Source organism: Camelus bactrianus, chromosome X, assembly GCF_048773025.1.
Source record: "Camelus bactrianus isolate YW-2024 breed Bactrian camel chromosome X, ASM4877302v1, whole genome shotgun sequence".
NCBI lineage: Eukaryota > Metazoa > Chordata > Mammalia > Artiodactyla > Camelidae > Camelus > Camelus bactrianus.
In genome coordinates this window covers 35,495,488-35,512,478 of record NC_133575.1, presented here as the reverse complement: position 1 = coordinate 35,512,478, position 16,991 = coordinate 35,495,488, and the positions used below count along the sequence as shown (strand labels likewise).

The 16,991-nt window shown below is 34.1% G+C and overlaps 1 protein-coding gene across 8 annotated transcripts in view; it reads right to left on the bottom strand.

Moving 5' to 3' along the window:
• KDM6A (lysine demethylase 6A) overlaps window positions 1-16,991 on the bottom strand; it is a 168,116-nt gene that overhangs the window by 58,956 nt on the left and 92,169 nt on the right. For all 8 annotated transcript variants that reach the window (XM_074359374.1, XM_074359375.1, XM_074359377.1 and 5 more), the window contains exons 7-8: window positions 13,197-13,251; window positions 9,002-9,036 (exon numbers count right to left, since the gene is read on the bottom strand). In XM_074359374.1, the coding sequence (XP_074215475.1) occupies window positions 9,002-9,036; window positions 13,197-13,251 (90 nt within the window). The remainder of the gene's footprint in view (window positions 1-9,001; window positions 9,037-13,196; window positions 13,252-16,991) is intronic.

The following is a 16,991-nucleotide window of genomic DNA, read 5'->3' as shown; positions in this document are numbered from 1 at the left end:
AAAGCCAAAAACATAGTTATTTGTAAGAGCTGCACTTTTTCATATAAAGACTTAAGTAGGCTGGGAAAAAAAGGATGAAAAAGGATGCCATGTAAACTAAGCATTAGAAAGCTGAAGTGACTAGATTCAGACCTGATTAAGAAGGCTTCAAGGCTGAGTATTACCAGAGATAAAGAGGAATATTTCATAATGATAAAGGACATATCAGGATGATGTAACAATAACAGAGCTTCAAATGTAAGAAAAGATGGCTGACAGAATTAACACGGATAAAAGACTATTAATTGAGCTATGTAATTTATTCCACTTTCGCCAACTGTCCCACTAATATCCATTTTTCTGCCAGGATCCAATTCAAGATCCCACACTGTGTTCAGTTAGCATGTCTCCTTACTATCCTTCAATCTGGGACAGATGCTCAGTCTCTGATTTCATGACCCTGACGCTTTAAAAAAGTACTAGCTAGTTACTTTGAAGAATGTCCCTTAAAGATTTCAAAATTGTAGAATAGATAAACAAGATTACACTGTATAGCACAGGGAAATATACACAAAATGTTATGATAACTCACAGAGAAAAAAATGTGACAATGAGTGTGTATATGTCGATGAATGACTGAAAAATTGTGCTGAACACTGGAATTTGACACAACATTGTAAAATGATTATAAATCAATAAAAAATGTTAAAAAAAATGTCCCTTAAAAATAGTAAGTGCCTTGTAGAAAGGCATTTATCGGTATTTATCATTTCTCATATATTAATTAATTAAAATTCTATAGAAAGAAAGGTGTCGCTTTCCCCCCATTTATTCAATTACTCATTTATAGCAATATGAACTAACATATTTTATTCCGTACCTTATATACCATTATTATAATTAGTTTCTAAACTTGTATCAGATTTGGTGATTAGAAACTCCATTCCTCTCAAGTTGGCTCCTATATCCTTTTCACATGCCCTTTTTTTTTTTTTTTTTTTTTGAGCATTTCCTTCCTTTTTGGCACCATGAAACGTTCCAGGGCTCATCCTGTTTCCCTGCTTAAGCCCTGGAATGACCCACTTCTCCCCAAGAATTCCTGGTTCCTTTTACTGAAGAATCATATTCAGAAACAAGGAGTCAGGTGCTAGTATGTTCAATGCTGCTAAGGTGGGTCAGTGCTTCTAGGCCCTTTTAGCAAACAGAGCTAGTAAATATGTTTATGTACATACACCCACACACCTATATTTCTATCCAACTATCTATATCCATAAATAATCATATTCATACTGATCCTTCCAATTCCAATCCGACAACAGAGTTCAGTCTAGCCTTTCTTTTCTTACTTGTAACTTCTCCAGTGAAAACCTGGCCCTCATTATCCACAATATATTTACTTATTGGTTTATTCCCAATATTTACATAAAATAGTTACAGAATTTCTATCCATACGCTTGTGAGAGAGTAACCATAGTGCAAGATCTGTTTATAGTTCTGTTTGTCTCTAGCTTTACACTATACAGTCAAAATACTGTTCTCCAAAGTTCACGTAGGTTAGTTCTTTTCACCCCTACCTCCTCAGTATAGTTATGTTATCCATCTGTAATACAGGCAGGCTCATTTGTTACTGTTTACATTCTATTTTGGGCTAACTCACATTCTGGATGGTCTTAACTATTCAGTTAATTTTGGAGTGTGTGAAACATAACCAGGTTCTAAGAGTTAGAGTTATATAAATAGTATATACTCAAGGTAAGTTCTGTTCTCTCCTCATCCTTTAATATTCCACTCACAACCATCCCTGGTAGGTAACCAATCTCACTTGTTTCTAGTTTATCCATTTTCAGTATTATCTTTGCACAAATGGGACATGTGTATTTTGCTTTGTACATGCATAGTTTCTTTCTTTCACAATTATATTTCACACTTTAATACTTTGCATTTTCTCCATTTAATAGTATATCCTGGAAATCATTCCATATAGTGATTTACATAGATCTTCCTCATTCTCTTCTAAAGTTGGTTGGTACTCCATTGCCTGAATGTATTATAATTTATACAACCATTCTCCTATGTATGGGCATTTAGGTTGTTTCCAATATTTTGCAATCACAAACAATGTTCCAAAAGATATCCTTGTGCCTATATATTTCCATATTTGGGGAGGTACATTTTCATATTTTTGGAGGTATATTTTCACGGCACATCCCTATATGTGGGACCATTGATTCAAAATGGAAGTGCATGTAGTTTTGTTAGATTATCTGTTCTAGATGGGGTGTACCAGTTAGCATTACCTCAATGCATGAGAGTGCCCGTTCCCCTCCCATAGCCACTTACACTCTTCACCAATCTGATAAGTAAGAAATTATACTTCAGTGTTGCTTTAATTTGCACTTCTCTGTGCTTGAACACTTTTCCATATGTTTAAGGGCCATTAAATCCTTTTTTTGTGAAGTGTCTATTTATGTCTTTCTTCCCATTTTTCTATTGGGATTTTTTTGTTCCTTTGTTTCTCAAATTTTAAGAGTTTGTTATGTATTAGGAATATTAGCCCTTTGTGGTATATGTTTTGTGGTAAATATTTTCTCCCAGTTTCATAGGTGTCATTTGATTTATGTTTATGTTTTTGTTTTTGTTATATAGAAATATTTTTATTGTTACTCAAACTGATTGGTCATTCTTTTTATTGCCTCTGAATTTGGGGCTATAGTGAAAAAAGCCTTTTGCCCACAAGACTGAGGAAGAATTCATGTTTCTTCTAGTGCTCATACAGTATCAATTTTTACATTTTGACCCTAATTCATTTGTAGTAGTTACATTTTGTGAATGGTTTGAGTTATGGGTCTAATTTTTATCTTTTTCCAAACGGCTACCTAGTTGTCCCAGATTCATTTATGAATAAATCTGCCTTAGCCACTGGAATGTGAGATTTTACCTTTATCATATACTCAAATTCCCTATATACACTGGCCTTTCTATAATATTCCTGGCCTTTCTATAATATTCCACTGGTCTATATGTCTATTCATGCGCCAGTACAACACTTTTAAGTTTATAAGCTTCCTTGTATATTTTAATATCTAGTAGAGTTAATATAACCCATATTATTTCTCCCCCATCCCCAACCCCTACCAGTATTATTCTGGCTATTCTAGTATTTTTTTTCCATACCAACTTACATAATTCCCTTAAGAAGTCTATTAGTATTTTCTACTGATGTTGCATTACATTTATAAATTAACCTAGAGAGAATCAACATCTTTATACTGCTGAGTCACAGTATCTTTTAAGTTTATTGTTAAGTATTTAATTACTTAACTAGAAAAAAAATGGGAATTTTTTCTAACATCATGCTCATTATTGTTGTTGAAGACTTTTAATTTCTGTATGTTAATTTATGCCTCTAATTTATTTCTCTTTTCTAACTGCATTGGCTAATACCTATAGTATAATCATTAGGAGTAATAAAGATAGTGGGCATCTTTGCCCTGCTGCTGATTTTTGTGAAAATGTCGCTAGTGTTTCTCCTTAAGTAAAATCCTGGCTTTGGAAGTAAAAGTACATGAATTTTCTCAAGATAGGAAAGTAACCCTTAATTCCTATCTCCAACAGTATTTTTAATCGGGAATGGGTACTGAATTTAACAAAGGCTTCTTCAGCATCTATGGTGATAATGATTTGCTTTTACCTTTAGCTCTATTATTATGCTGCATGATATTAATAGCTTTCCTAATATTCAATCAACCTTGTATGCCCAGAATGGTCTTAGTATATTATTTGCTTAGTGAGGTAACAGATTTTGTTTGCTAATATTTTATTTAGTATTTTTACACCCATCTTCGTCAGTGATACTGGTCTGTATACTAATTCTTTTTTGTACTGTCTTTATCAGGCTTAGGTATCAGTGTTAGACTTAGTTCAAAAACGAATAGGGGGGAAACAGTATGACAGTTTCACAAAAATTTTAACACAGAATTACCATATGACCAGTAATTCTACTTCTAGGTATATATCCAAAAAACAAAAATTGAAAGCTGGGACAAAAACAGTTATTTGCACACTCGTATTCATAGCAGCATTATTCACAATAGCCAAAAGGTGGAAGATACATGAATGTCCACTGATAGATGAATGGATAAACCAAATGTGGTGTGTACATACAATGAAATACTAATTTGGCCTTAAAACAGGAATGAAATTCTGACACATGCTACAATATGTACAAACCTTAAAGATATTATGCTAAGTGAAATAAGCCAGACACAAAAAGACAAATACTGTATCATTCTACTTATGTGAGGTACCTAGGGTAGCCAAACTCATAGACACAGGAAGTGGAATAGTGGCTGCCAGGGGCTGGGGAAAGGGAGAATGAGAAGTTATTGTTTAATGGGTAGAGAGTTTCAGCCTGGGCTGATAAGAAAGTTCTGGAGATGAACAGTTGTTCAATAATGTGAATGTACTTAATTTACGTCACATATATTTTACAATTTAAAAAAAGAAGATATCAAAGCACTCTAGCCTATAGTTAATTTTTAGAATCAGAGATTTTTGTTTCCATTTTATGTTTAAAATATGCTATAGAATCAATAAGTGCAGAAAGGACTTTAATTATTACCAAACACATATGTGTCTCAAGGTCAGATTAAAAGCTGTCATAAGCCCCCGACTCCCCTCAAAAAAAGAAAAAGAAATGAGAAAGTTTTTCTTCATTTCCAATGCTCTGGGACAATCTATAGAGCATTAGAATTATCTGGTCTTTAAAGGCTTGGTGGAATTCCCCTGTAAAGCTATCTGGGCATGGTACTTTCTATAAGGCATTACTTAATTTTCTCTATTTCTGTTTATGAAAATTGGATTTTTATAACTTTTCTAACTCTAATGAGGTCAATTTTGCTAATCTGTATTTTCCTGGGAAATAGTCCATTTCGTTTAAGTTTTCAAATTCATTTGCATAGAGGTCTGCTAAATAGTCTTATATGATTGTTCTAATTTCTTCTGTTTCCATCATTATCTTATTTTGTGTATCTGTGCTTTATCTTTCATTTATACCCTTGATCAATTTAGCTTGTGGTTTATTTATTTTGTTAATTTTTTCAGAATACTAAGGTTTTGACCTGTTACTTAGATCTACTGGTTTTCTCTCCTTTTCACACTATTATTTCTTTTAAAAAAATTCTTCCTCCTTCCTCACAATATATTTTCCCTACATTGATTTCTGTTTGTTTTCTTAACAGATTTGCTTACATTGAACTAACCTTGAATTCATGGACTAAACCCTATGTAATCATGACATAGTTACTGCATCTTTAAATGTCAGTTGGAATTTATTTTTCTTTTTTTAGAACTGTTGGACTTGTATAATACACATAAATGAAACCAGTCTACATTGTTTCAGTAATAAACTACTGCTGGATAGTTGGAAGACAATGCTAAAAATGAAACCAATAATTTTTATCAATAGTTTTATCTATAATAACATTATTTATAACTATCCCTCAAGGAAGAATAGTTAAATTAGTTATAGTACATCTCTGCAAAGGGATATAACACAGCTCTATGTGTACAGACAGGGAATAGTTTCCAAAATATAATACTTGGTTAAAAAAAAACAATTTAATAAGCAAGATCAAGAAAGAACATACATAATACATGGGCAAATATGTATATATATGGATTTGCTTATGTATATGCTGAGTTTCTCTGGAAGGATACAAAAAACACTAGTAACAGTGGTTGGTGGCTTATGGGAGGGGAACAGGTGGCTAGGGAAAAGGAGGGAGGAGGATACTTCACTGTGTATTCTTTCAGACACTTTCATTTTGGATTATCTATGCAAAAATAAGTAACACTGTAATAACAAAATTAAAAGGAAGAAATCTTGTATCTTTGAAGGCTATTAAGAATTTAGATGGTGAACTATTCCAAGTTATTTCATCAAAATCAAGAAAAAGAAATGAAGGCCAGTTAATTCTATTTACTATTAGAAAAAAAATGGTTATGGAGGTCTCAGCTAACAAAATGGGAAAGGTAAGTTAAATTATGGATATAAATATCCAAGAATAATTCATATTTGCTTGGAGATATGACATTATACAGAGAAACAAAATAGTGTTGATATGACATTCAGAAATGATATGATAACATACATAGAGACCTATGAGAATCTAATTTTTTAAATCTAAGAATGGGTGTGGGGGAGATGACATGACCTCTCATTATAATTACCCAAACATAAATAGAACCACCATATGATCTAGCAATCCCACTTCTGGGTATATTTCCAAGGGAAACAAAACCATTATCTTGAAGAGATATCTGTACTCTCATGTTCACTGCAGCATTATTCACAAGAGCCAAGTATAGGAACAACCTAAGTGTCTGTCTGCAGATGGATCAAGAAAATGTGGTATATAAATACAATGGAATAGTATTTCAGCCTTAAAAAAGAAGGAAATCCTGTCATTTGTGACAACATGTATAAACCTGGAGGGCATTACGCTAAGTGAAATAAACCAGACCAAGAAAGACAAATAATATATGGCATCACTTATACGTGGATTCTTAAAAAAAAAAAAAAGGAGGGGTGGGGTGGGGTGATGATGGTGATTTAACTCAAAGGAAGAGTAGAAAAGTGGCTACCAGGGGACAGGGTGGAAGAAGTTTAGGGAGAGGTTGGTAAAAGGACACAAACTTTCAGTTATGAGTAGGGTCTAATGATCTAATGTACAATATCGAAACTATAGTTGATAACACTGTATTGTACAACTGATATTTGCTACGAGAATTAAACTTAAATGTTCTCACCCTCCTCCCCCAAAGGGGTGGTGGTACAAAGATGTGAGGTGATGCATGTGTTAATTAACTCAGGGGAAGGGGGAACCATACACATATCAAATCATCACACTGTACACTTTAAATCTTGTAATTTCAACTGTCAATTATATGTCAATAAAGCTGAAAAACAAAATAACCCAAACCTAAATGCATGATCAAATTTACCCCCGTACCCTGTACCCCCATCTCTACAAAAGGCCTCCTTTTTGCCTTTCAAATACTTTAAGCTCAATACCACAAACACCTCTTTATCAGAATGACCCAGCAACACACACACACACACACACACCATCAGCCCCAACTGATAATATTACTGGCTCCTCTCTATTCAGGACTCAACTCAAACAGCTCCTGCTCAGAGGGGCCTTCCTTAACCATTCTAGTTTAAAAAGTGTCCCATCATTTTTTACTTTTAATTATGTTCTTGTGATTTAATTCTGTGAAGGCAATACAGGGACAGGGCTCTCAGGGTTTGTGAAATGATACTGAATTCTTTCTACATTAGCAGGAAGACTTCTCCCTATATAAAGAAACTTCCCTTGAACTATCTGGTTACCTAGCAGTAGTCACTAACCACATATGACTACTTTAAAACTATTTATTCATAAATAAGGTATCTTGATATGAATCAGCTAAACTATGAAAAGTAACTTTCTATAGACAGGTAGGTAAGCCTTTTTGTTTTCCTTAAAATTTCACCTGAAAATAAAGACACTTGTTATAAGCACTGGAGTAGAGATTTCTTCAATTCTTTCATATATTTAGTATCATCTTCCTGTCATCTAATAATTATATACTCTGCCTAGTAAGAATTTTGTTCTTTTTGTTTTGTTTAATCTTAATAGGCACTAAAATTTACCAAATGAAAGCATCAGTGGGTGGAGGGCCTCATTCCCACATTACCTTCACAAGGTCAAAAAAAATTAACACCAACAGACAACTTCTCATCAGAAACAGCGAAAGCCAGAAAACAATGGAATGTATTTTTAAGCAGTTGAATAAAATAATCAAATAGAATCGCACTCATCAAAAAGAAAGATGAGAGAACTTCTGCTTTACCTAATGACAGACCAGGGAATCTCACCAAGAACTAGAAAAGCTGGGGGGAAAAAAATCTGAGCATCCTTTCAGAGGTAGCAAAAAGCTCCCGAGGTAACGAAAACAGAAGGAGCTAAGGCCCCAGGGAAGGAACTCTGGAGAAGAAGCTCATTTCTGTAGCTGCTTTCACCCTGGGGTCTTTATTGATTTGGCAAAATTCAGGACTTGGCAGGAGGCTGGGACTAGCACTGGCAGGTAAAGATTCTGATCCACAGCATGCATGTAATTCTCATGTGCATCCTCTCAATGTGCATAAAATCCCTAGATTAGTAGAGAATCCAAACCTGAGTGTGCATCAATTCTGATTCAGTGGACATGTGAGCACGCTTCTGTGTGTTTGGGGTGGGGATGGGGGGCCAGATGGAAGAGTCCAGGAATTAAATATTAATTTTTAAGACCACCCCGTGGTGGCTCTGAAACAAAACAGACCTTAGAAATTATGTACAAATATAACAGTATTTTTTTTACTAAAAAGTTGTTATAAACTTTCTGTTTTGAATAAACTATGATTTTTAGTCTCACACCAACTTACACCTGATTTTCCATACCACTGCCTACTTAGAGTAAATGTCTATGTGTTATATCTTTTATCATACAACAAAGCAAAATCTGACAAACATAAAATGTTCTAAAATTAAAAGTCTGGAAGTTTTTAAAACATAGCAGCCATAAAAGTAGTGGTAATGACATCAAGAAGTGACAAATATGCCTTTCAAATGGTGACATGTAGAAGGAATACGTCAATCTTAAGGATAAGTGTAACTAAAAACAATGCACTATAACAACCATCTATAAATATTTTGAAAAGAAAACCAGGCATTTCACATCAAAAAAGAGAAATCTTAAATACAGCCATTTAACCCTGCAGACAGTTCAAGTTTACAGGCAAATCATGTTGAATGAAACTTCTTTGTACACAACAAGAACTCTAATAACTTTAACACTAAAGCAAAATCTTGACCACATTTAACGACTATAAAATGTATATAAGAGGCAATGCCCAGACTCCATTAAATTGTCTGACTTCACTTAAAATGATCTGGGTGATCATTTTTGTTTAAGTAAAGTAAATTAAAACACGTACCTGGGTTTCATATAAGTGGGCAATGTGAAATTGAACTGTAAAGATGATGGAAAGCAAATATCAATAACAGTACAGTAGTGTTTGGGTAAAGTAATTAAGAATATAAAATGTAAAACGTAAGTATGATCTATACTACATAGATTTAAGTAATAGCAGAACATAACTATTTTTTAATAAAACAGAATATACAAACATACACGAACATGACAAGAAACCACATGTATTCACTGTTATCAATTTTTGTCAATGTTAATTATTAAAAATAACATTAAAATCTATAGCAAGTGAGCATACATCTTACAAAGTTCAAAATGGCAACATTAAGCAAGTAAAAAATCCCTTATAATCTATAATTTCAAAACATGGTATTTAAAAAATGAGTTCCAAGTCAAAAAATATAGTAAAGTCAGTATTTGATTTTTAAAAAGCATATTAAAACAAAAACTCTAATTTTTTCCTTACACCATATTTCATACCAACATTTATAAAGAAGTCAAAGACCAGGATGACACGAGTAATAACACACAGGGGAAATAAGTTGCATTTCTCTATCAGTTCTTCAGAATTATTAAAAGTCAAACTACTTAGAAGGCAAGAACAGTAAACAGTCCCAATATTAACAAGTACCTCTTAAAAATAAAATTAAAATGTATGTATTTCAGCTTTTATTTTCAACTGTTCTTGATACTGCACCACCAGGTTATAAATGACTCAACAAAAGCAACAATGAACCAGGAATCAAAAGAGGGTTCTAGCTTACTTAAATACTATGATTTTCATCCTTCAATGACAAATCTCTTTTTTTTAATGTTCTCTCTACCTAGATTTCATAGTTGGATTTCAAGGAGTCTGGGAGCCTTTCAAAATTATATGCATAATATATATGTGGATCTTCAAATACAAGGTTCACAGCTGTCATCAATTTCTCATTGGTATCATAGACTAACTCTCTCACTGACTCTCATAACTGTAAAATTCAACCGTAACATTCAGTAAGCCTGGGGCAAGGCCTGGAAAGGTGCCTTTTTTCAGTTCTGCAAGGGATTCTAGACTAGCACCTGGGAACAGCTGAACTAAATAAGCATAAAGAGCAAAACAAAATATATAATGAACTTTAAAATCAAACAACATTTTTGGATCAAAAGTAAAGTATTGCTCTCTCCATTATGTAATTGTTAAATATCACATGTTAACTAATCAGAGATGAGACAAAATAAAAAACATCACCTTTAAAAGATGAAAATTAGCTCTTTGTGAAAAGCACATAAAAATAATAGTAATACAAGTTCTATGTGTATAAACGTCCCCTTTACCTACACTTGTTGAGGGGTATCCTTATTCCCTACTCCACCTTTCTAACACAGCTCTCGACTTGAGTGTTCCTGTCCAAATCTCACCTCACTACATCATTAGAGAGAGATGGGATTACAGGTCAAGAGAATGAAGAAGAGATGGAAAATCTGTGCCCATTTCCCCCAATCTTCTTATTCCTCTAATAAAGGTGACATGGAAGAGAAGATCGGCAGCTAGCTGGCATTCTACTACCATCTCAAACTTCCTCCAGGCTCAGTCCTAGTTCCTCCTGTGTCAAGGGCTTTCCTATCCCAAAAGTTACTAAATCCAGTGCCATCTTTTGTGGTGTGAAAACCAATTTATATTTAAATTCTTTAAGGTCCTCTTCAAAGTGGAACATAACTGTACAACTAAGAAAAAAACCTCCACTTGGCAAGTCTCAATTGGAGGTAGAAATTTTTAACAAATATTGCCATAAAATGTTCTGAAATTAAACTTTATTCAGAAATTAATACATTATTTTTAGAATTAACAGAATTAATTAAATCTAGAAGAAACAATTTTACCCCAAGGGTCAACCATAAATGAGAAGTCTCACATCACCATGATTCTACTTTTCAAAACACAAACTGTAATTAACCCCTCTTAAACAGCTTCAGAAGCAGTAAGTGTATCTACTTATTTTAACTGCATACATGAACTGTGCCATAAAATAGAAATATCTCAGAGATTTTTTTTAAAAGCCCACTTTACTTTCTATCATCTTCTGACCTTTGTAGTACCACAAAGTAACACGGAAGATTTCAAGAAATAGTTAAGGTCTATGGCATATACAAGCAGGTAATGATATAAAAAAATTCAAAGAGAAATAAGTTTTACAAAGATAATAAAGAGCTTGGTGCTTAAAACAGTAATAACGTTTAGCTCAAAGTAAGTAGTCTGTATTTGTTAGTGCTCTCTGAGACATCAGCCATTATTATCGTGGTTATCAAGCAGTTATGTAGGCTGTCTAAAATAAACTACCCAAATCAACTGAACAATAATGGCCTAATGTCTCTAAATAAAGCACACAGCCTTCCATTAGAGCGACCAACCTTCTAGCACTCAAAGTTCTGAGTCTGTGGGAAACTCCTCAGTCCTGGGCAAAACAGGACATTGATCACCCTCCCTCCTATTTCCCTTCTCAATAACTAACAGAAAGAGAGGTGGAGTAAGCTCGAAAATGTATTCATCGTTATTCAAACTGTCCTCTTCAAATTCGACACGCAAGTATTTCTCCTGTGGTACTCATGCTACACAGGTGTTTTCCTCTCTAGAGCAATGTTCTTCAAGTGAGACAACCTCAACAGAGTAAAATGAGGACTTACCAAAATACTTAGTTTCACATTTATGAAATGTCTCTCAAAAGTTATCATTCAAACTGACAAGTAGATATGAAAGTTAGTTTTAAAGCACTAGATATAATCAAATGAAAATAAGCTGTCTTCAAAAAAGAAAAAAGAAAAAGAAAAAAAAAGAAAAGAAGTCATCTTCCTGTTCCCATAAATTAATTTTAAAAAGATTTTAAGGGTCTATATTTTAGATGGTTTATATAACCTGGATATATAATTAAGGAAAAAGTATAAAAAATTAACTTTATAGATTAATATATCAGTGAGTTAAATTCTTTTTCTAATTTAACCTCATCTTAGAAATAAATATTGCTGCATTTATTACCTTCCCACCATTTATTCTGCAAATACACTGATCAGTACTAAATACTGAGTTTCATTCAGAGAAAACAGAAATCTTTTATGTTTCTTCAGAAAACTGCATTTAGTAGAATTATGAGATAATGAGTCTGGTCTAGATGATGATTTAATCCACACTACGTCTTAATTCATGTATACAAATTATATTTAAATTTCCTACAGCTCTTGCACTGCCTCAGGCATTTTTAGGCATTTTTAAAACTGAGACTACAGCCAACATCCTTCTGTATGGTTAAAAAATGAAGTCACTTATAGCAAAACACTGACTTTCTAAAACCTAGAATCCTTGTATCGGTCTAAAATTTTCATGAATGATGATTTAATTTTTCGTACACTCTAATTAAAATTTTTATTGTTCAAGAGAGAAAGTTTTAAAGAAATCCAGCTTGAACTTAATGAATATTCTTTAACTTTTATTGGCTATCTTAAAGTACGCTAAGTAAATATGTCAACACATACTTATTGATAAACACACCCAATTGGCTTTATTCCTTTGATAACTATGTAAGTTTAAAAAGCTAAAGCTCTAATCTGTTCTTAGAAACAATAATTAGCACATATATGCAAACTAAAAAAATGTGCAGTATACTGTATATATGTATTTACATGCAATATAATGTGTATGTGCAGTCGAACTGTAATAATTCTACCTAATAAAACTGAAAGAGGCAAAAAAAAAAGAAAAATGTCACCTTAAACTATGCATGATGCTTAAAACTATAATAAAAAGTCAAAGTATATCTTGATAATTACCAATAACTTTAATACCACAAAGCAGGAATCACTGAGCTATCACATACAAATCTCTGTATATTCATTTTTCCTAAAAGACTGACAAATCCTGTTTTTAATCACCCAAAGTCTTCTACAATATAATTAATACACAAATAATCAATCTTGTTCACTAGCACAGATAATTTTAATTCAACCCAGTTCACCGGCATATCTATTTTAGACACAGGCTGTTCACAATAACTGGTCTCACATGTTCCACTTGTATAAGTAGCCATGGCAACCAATACAGTTAGATTCAACAATTCTAGGGGGAAAAAATTGTACAGGATTTATGACTATTATTATTATTATTACTATTATTTGCCACGAAGTGATCTGACTACATGTAGAAAACTATGGTGGTTAACAATACTTACTTTCAGCATTGGACAAAGTGCAGGGATTACAGTCAACCAAAGCTAACTGAAAATGCTGCAAGAAGAGAGTGAGAAAATTAATGCACTAAATTCAGTCATATAAATGTATTTTAAAATAATTTTCAGGTATGTAAGGTCTCACATAATAGTGAAACCGTGCCATGCAAATAAAACATACTAGAACTACCTTGAACATACACTGCTGACAAACAGGCTGCTGTATTATTTTCTTCAGTTGAGAATGGAGAATTGGGGGAAGAATTAACATGATATCAAGTTATCCTATGTACATTTTTGTTTATATGGAAAAAAATCTTTTTTTAAGTCTTTGAGTAAATAGGAAGTATTAGTTGTAAAATATTTCAAATAGAAAACATTATTTTAAAAACTTGAAGTAAAAGTTTAATGGTATTAATGTCAGAAAACCACTGCTTATCCCAAAATGAGGAGTAAATTTTAAAAACAAACAAAAAAAGACTATGAGAATTATCATAAAGGGTAAAACTATCTGACCTTACTGACTCTTCCAATAATCACTGTACTTATAGCCACTGTTGATCTTGAAGTATAATTATCCTTTTATAATGTGTATGCTATTATACATGTAGGCAATATTAAACCACTAATAATTTATAGCATCCACTTGTAATAATATCACATAAGCCTGCCCCCTCCCAAAAAACCATGTCAAATTCAATGTGTAACACTCATCTTTTAAGATAAATGCAAATTATCATCAAGTACACTGGGTGACATTTGGCATCTAGTTTATCAACATTAAACCTGCTGTATAAACTAATTAAGAGAAGGTGAACAAGTACTAGAGTTGGTGTAAAATCTTTTAAGATTAAAAAAAGTAAAACCCTTTGAACTCTTCTCAAAAACATTTTTAGAAATGTATGTTCAAATTTTCCAAGTCACCACAATTTTCTTCCATTAAAAGAAATTAAAAGCCAAAGCACAAACCGTTTTCTAAAAATTGACCACAATAAGCTCATCCTTAGTCACAATCCAAATGTCTGAAGAATGCTGGACAAACTGAAAACTGATATGCACAGTGACAACTTCTAGGTATAAGACCAAAAGGAACTTTCTTTAGCAAGAGAAATAATCATCAGCAAGCCTTTAGTACTGTATTTTCAACACAGAATCAACAAAATTGTATTTGGTCAACTAGAAGCCTCAATTAACAAAAATAAACTAATGTCAGCTACCCGGTGTTAGGATGGAAGAAAGGCGTCATTTGGTGTGAACCAGTAGCTACCATCTTCATTCACGAATGTCTATTATGTGCACGTTTGCATTACTCTTAATATTTAAGAGCTGTAATATTCTGAATGGGCAAGCTACTAACAAAATAATTATGACTTTGAAATATTAAATATATAATCCATTCAACAAATATTTCTTAAGACACTATAATGTCTTTAAGACAACAGATACTAGGGACACAGTGATCAACAAAACAAAAGTGAAAAGTTATTTGCCGAGGTTGACTGAATGAAAAAAAAAATCCAACAACTGAACACTTCAAGAACTGCTTTAAAAAAAAAAAAACTGCTTTTATTTTCCCCTGGCCTACTAAGCAGACTGTGTGTCCTCAAACATCCTTTTAGTAGGGTGCTACCATAGCAATAGAAAACAGGCTATTTTAAAAAGTGAGTACTAGGAAAGCAAAGCATGCTTTATAGCCAATTGTTTTCCTCCCAACAAAAAAGAGCAGCACAGCAGCCACACACTTGGGCTGTACTACATTTCTAACTCTACTCTAGCCTGCCAGCATAAATTAATATTTAGATAAGAGAAGACAGACCTTTCCTAAGTGAGCCAAAGGATATAAGCTGACCTGCAAAGAAACATCCTTCGAGATGGCAGTATTTTAGTTTTACTCTTACACTGAAATCCCACAAAGAGCAGAGAGATGCATAACTGGCATTGCCCAGCCTACATTTCATCTATCAATATGCAAAGTTCTGCAATGAAACCTGGCGGAAGTAGTTTGGGATCATGTTTTATATAATTACTTAAAAGTAGCAATGAACTCACTGATGTACCATTTCAAGCCCACAACATCATGAAATATTAAACATTTCCAAATAGGAATGATATAGAAAAATTAACTCAGCAGAAGAGTACATATTCAAAAACAGGCATGTGAGAATGAAAGAACTTAGAAAAATAATTACTAAGTATAAGAAACTAAGATTATTGGCCACACAAAACCACATCACATAAAGAAAACCACCGATAGCCTTTCAGTAAACTAAAGGGAGATGAGGGACTGGGGTGGGATGGCATGACCTCACAGTTTCATTTTTAGTATCTACATCAGATGCAAAACAGATGTACCTATTAACATATAAATCAGAAGAAACAGCTATCATTTATAATAATCAGCCCCCAAACCTGAAAATGCCGTGGTAAAATATCTAGTACCCACCTGTGCAACCAACCAACAGAAAGAGCTAGGAAATATCTGTACCTCACACCGAAATATTACAATACTGAAACAGACTACTCTGTGTGAAATAGTTACTACACAGCAGAAGCTTCTACAGTTCAAAGACTACATACAAACCTCAAGGCAGAAAGCATTCTACAGAAAATTAATTTCCAAGAAGATTTACCTAGACATTTTTTTAAATGTTATAGTGATTTTCTTTTAATAGAGCACTTCTGATCCAATTTAACACAAGGTTCGATTCATTATCATTTCTATTGACATCTTATCAAAGTCACTTTCTGTTTAAAAGCTTTTGGCTTGCTCAGTATTTCAAAATAACTTTGTAATATTTTGCTTTATGTAGAATAAGGAACTCGGTATCTCTGGGTGGGGGGGTGACCTATGTTGATCTAATTAACATGTAAGACTGAAGTTTCAAGACTTTATTTCCCTTTAAAGTGTTTTACTTCTAGCTGATTTCCGGTCAAGATAGTGGAGTGGTAGGACCACGAGCTCACCTCTCCTACTAACTACAACAAAACCACAACCGACTGCTAACAACCATCAAAAAAAAAAAAAAAGACTAGAACGTAACAAAAAAGATTTTCTTTAACTGGGGGACCACAGCAGGACACTAGGAGGGGCATGCTCGCAATATAATAGGGCCCCATATCCCCCAGATGGGGGCGATCCAGAAGCTGAAGTCTAAGTCTCAGAGGCCCTCCCACAGGAGTGAGAACCGCACGTCAGGCTTCCCAGCCTGGGGCTCCGGCACTGGGAGGAGGAGGAGACCCCAGGACACCTGGTTTTGAAGGCCAGCTGGGCTTAGCTCCAGGAGCCCCACAGGACTGGGGGAAACAGAGACTTCACTCTCTTGGAAAGTGTACACAGAATCTCACATGCACCAGGTCCAAGGGCAGAGGCAGTGATTTCATAGGAACCTGGCCCAGACCTGCCTGCTGGTTTTGGAAGGTCTCCTGGAGACATAGGGGCCAGCTGCAGCTCACCCAGGGGACATAAAAGCTAGCAGCAGACACTTCAGGAGTGTTCATCTACATGAGCTTTCCTAGAGGCTGGAGTCTTGACAGGATCATTAGCACCAAGACCGAGCCCCACCCAACAGCCTGTAGGGAAGCCTCAGGCCAAACAACATACTGGGTAGGAATACAGCCCCACCCATCAGCTGACTTCTAAGCCACAAACACCTTTAGATATGACCCTACCCACCAGAGGTCCAGGACCAAGCTTCACCCAGCAGTGCGCAGGCATCAACCCCTCCTGCCAGCCTCATCCACCAGGGGGCAGATATCAGAAATAAGAAAACAACAATCTCAAAGCCTGTGAAAGAAATC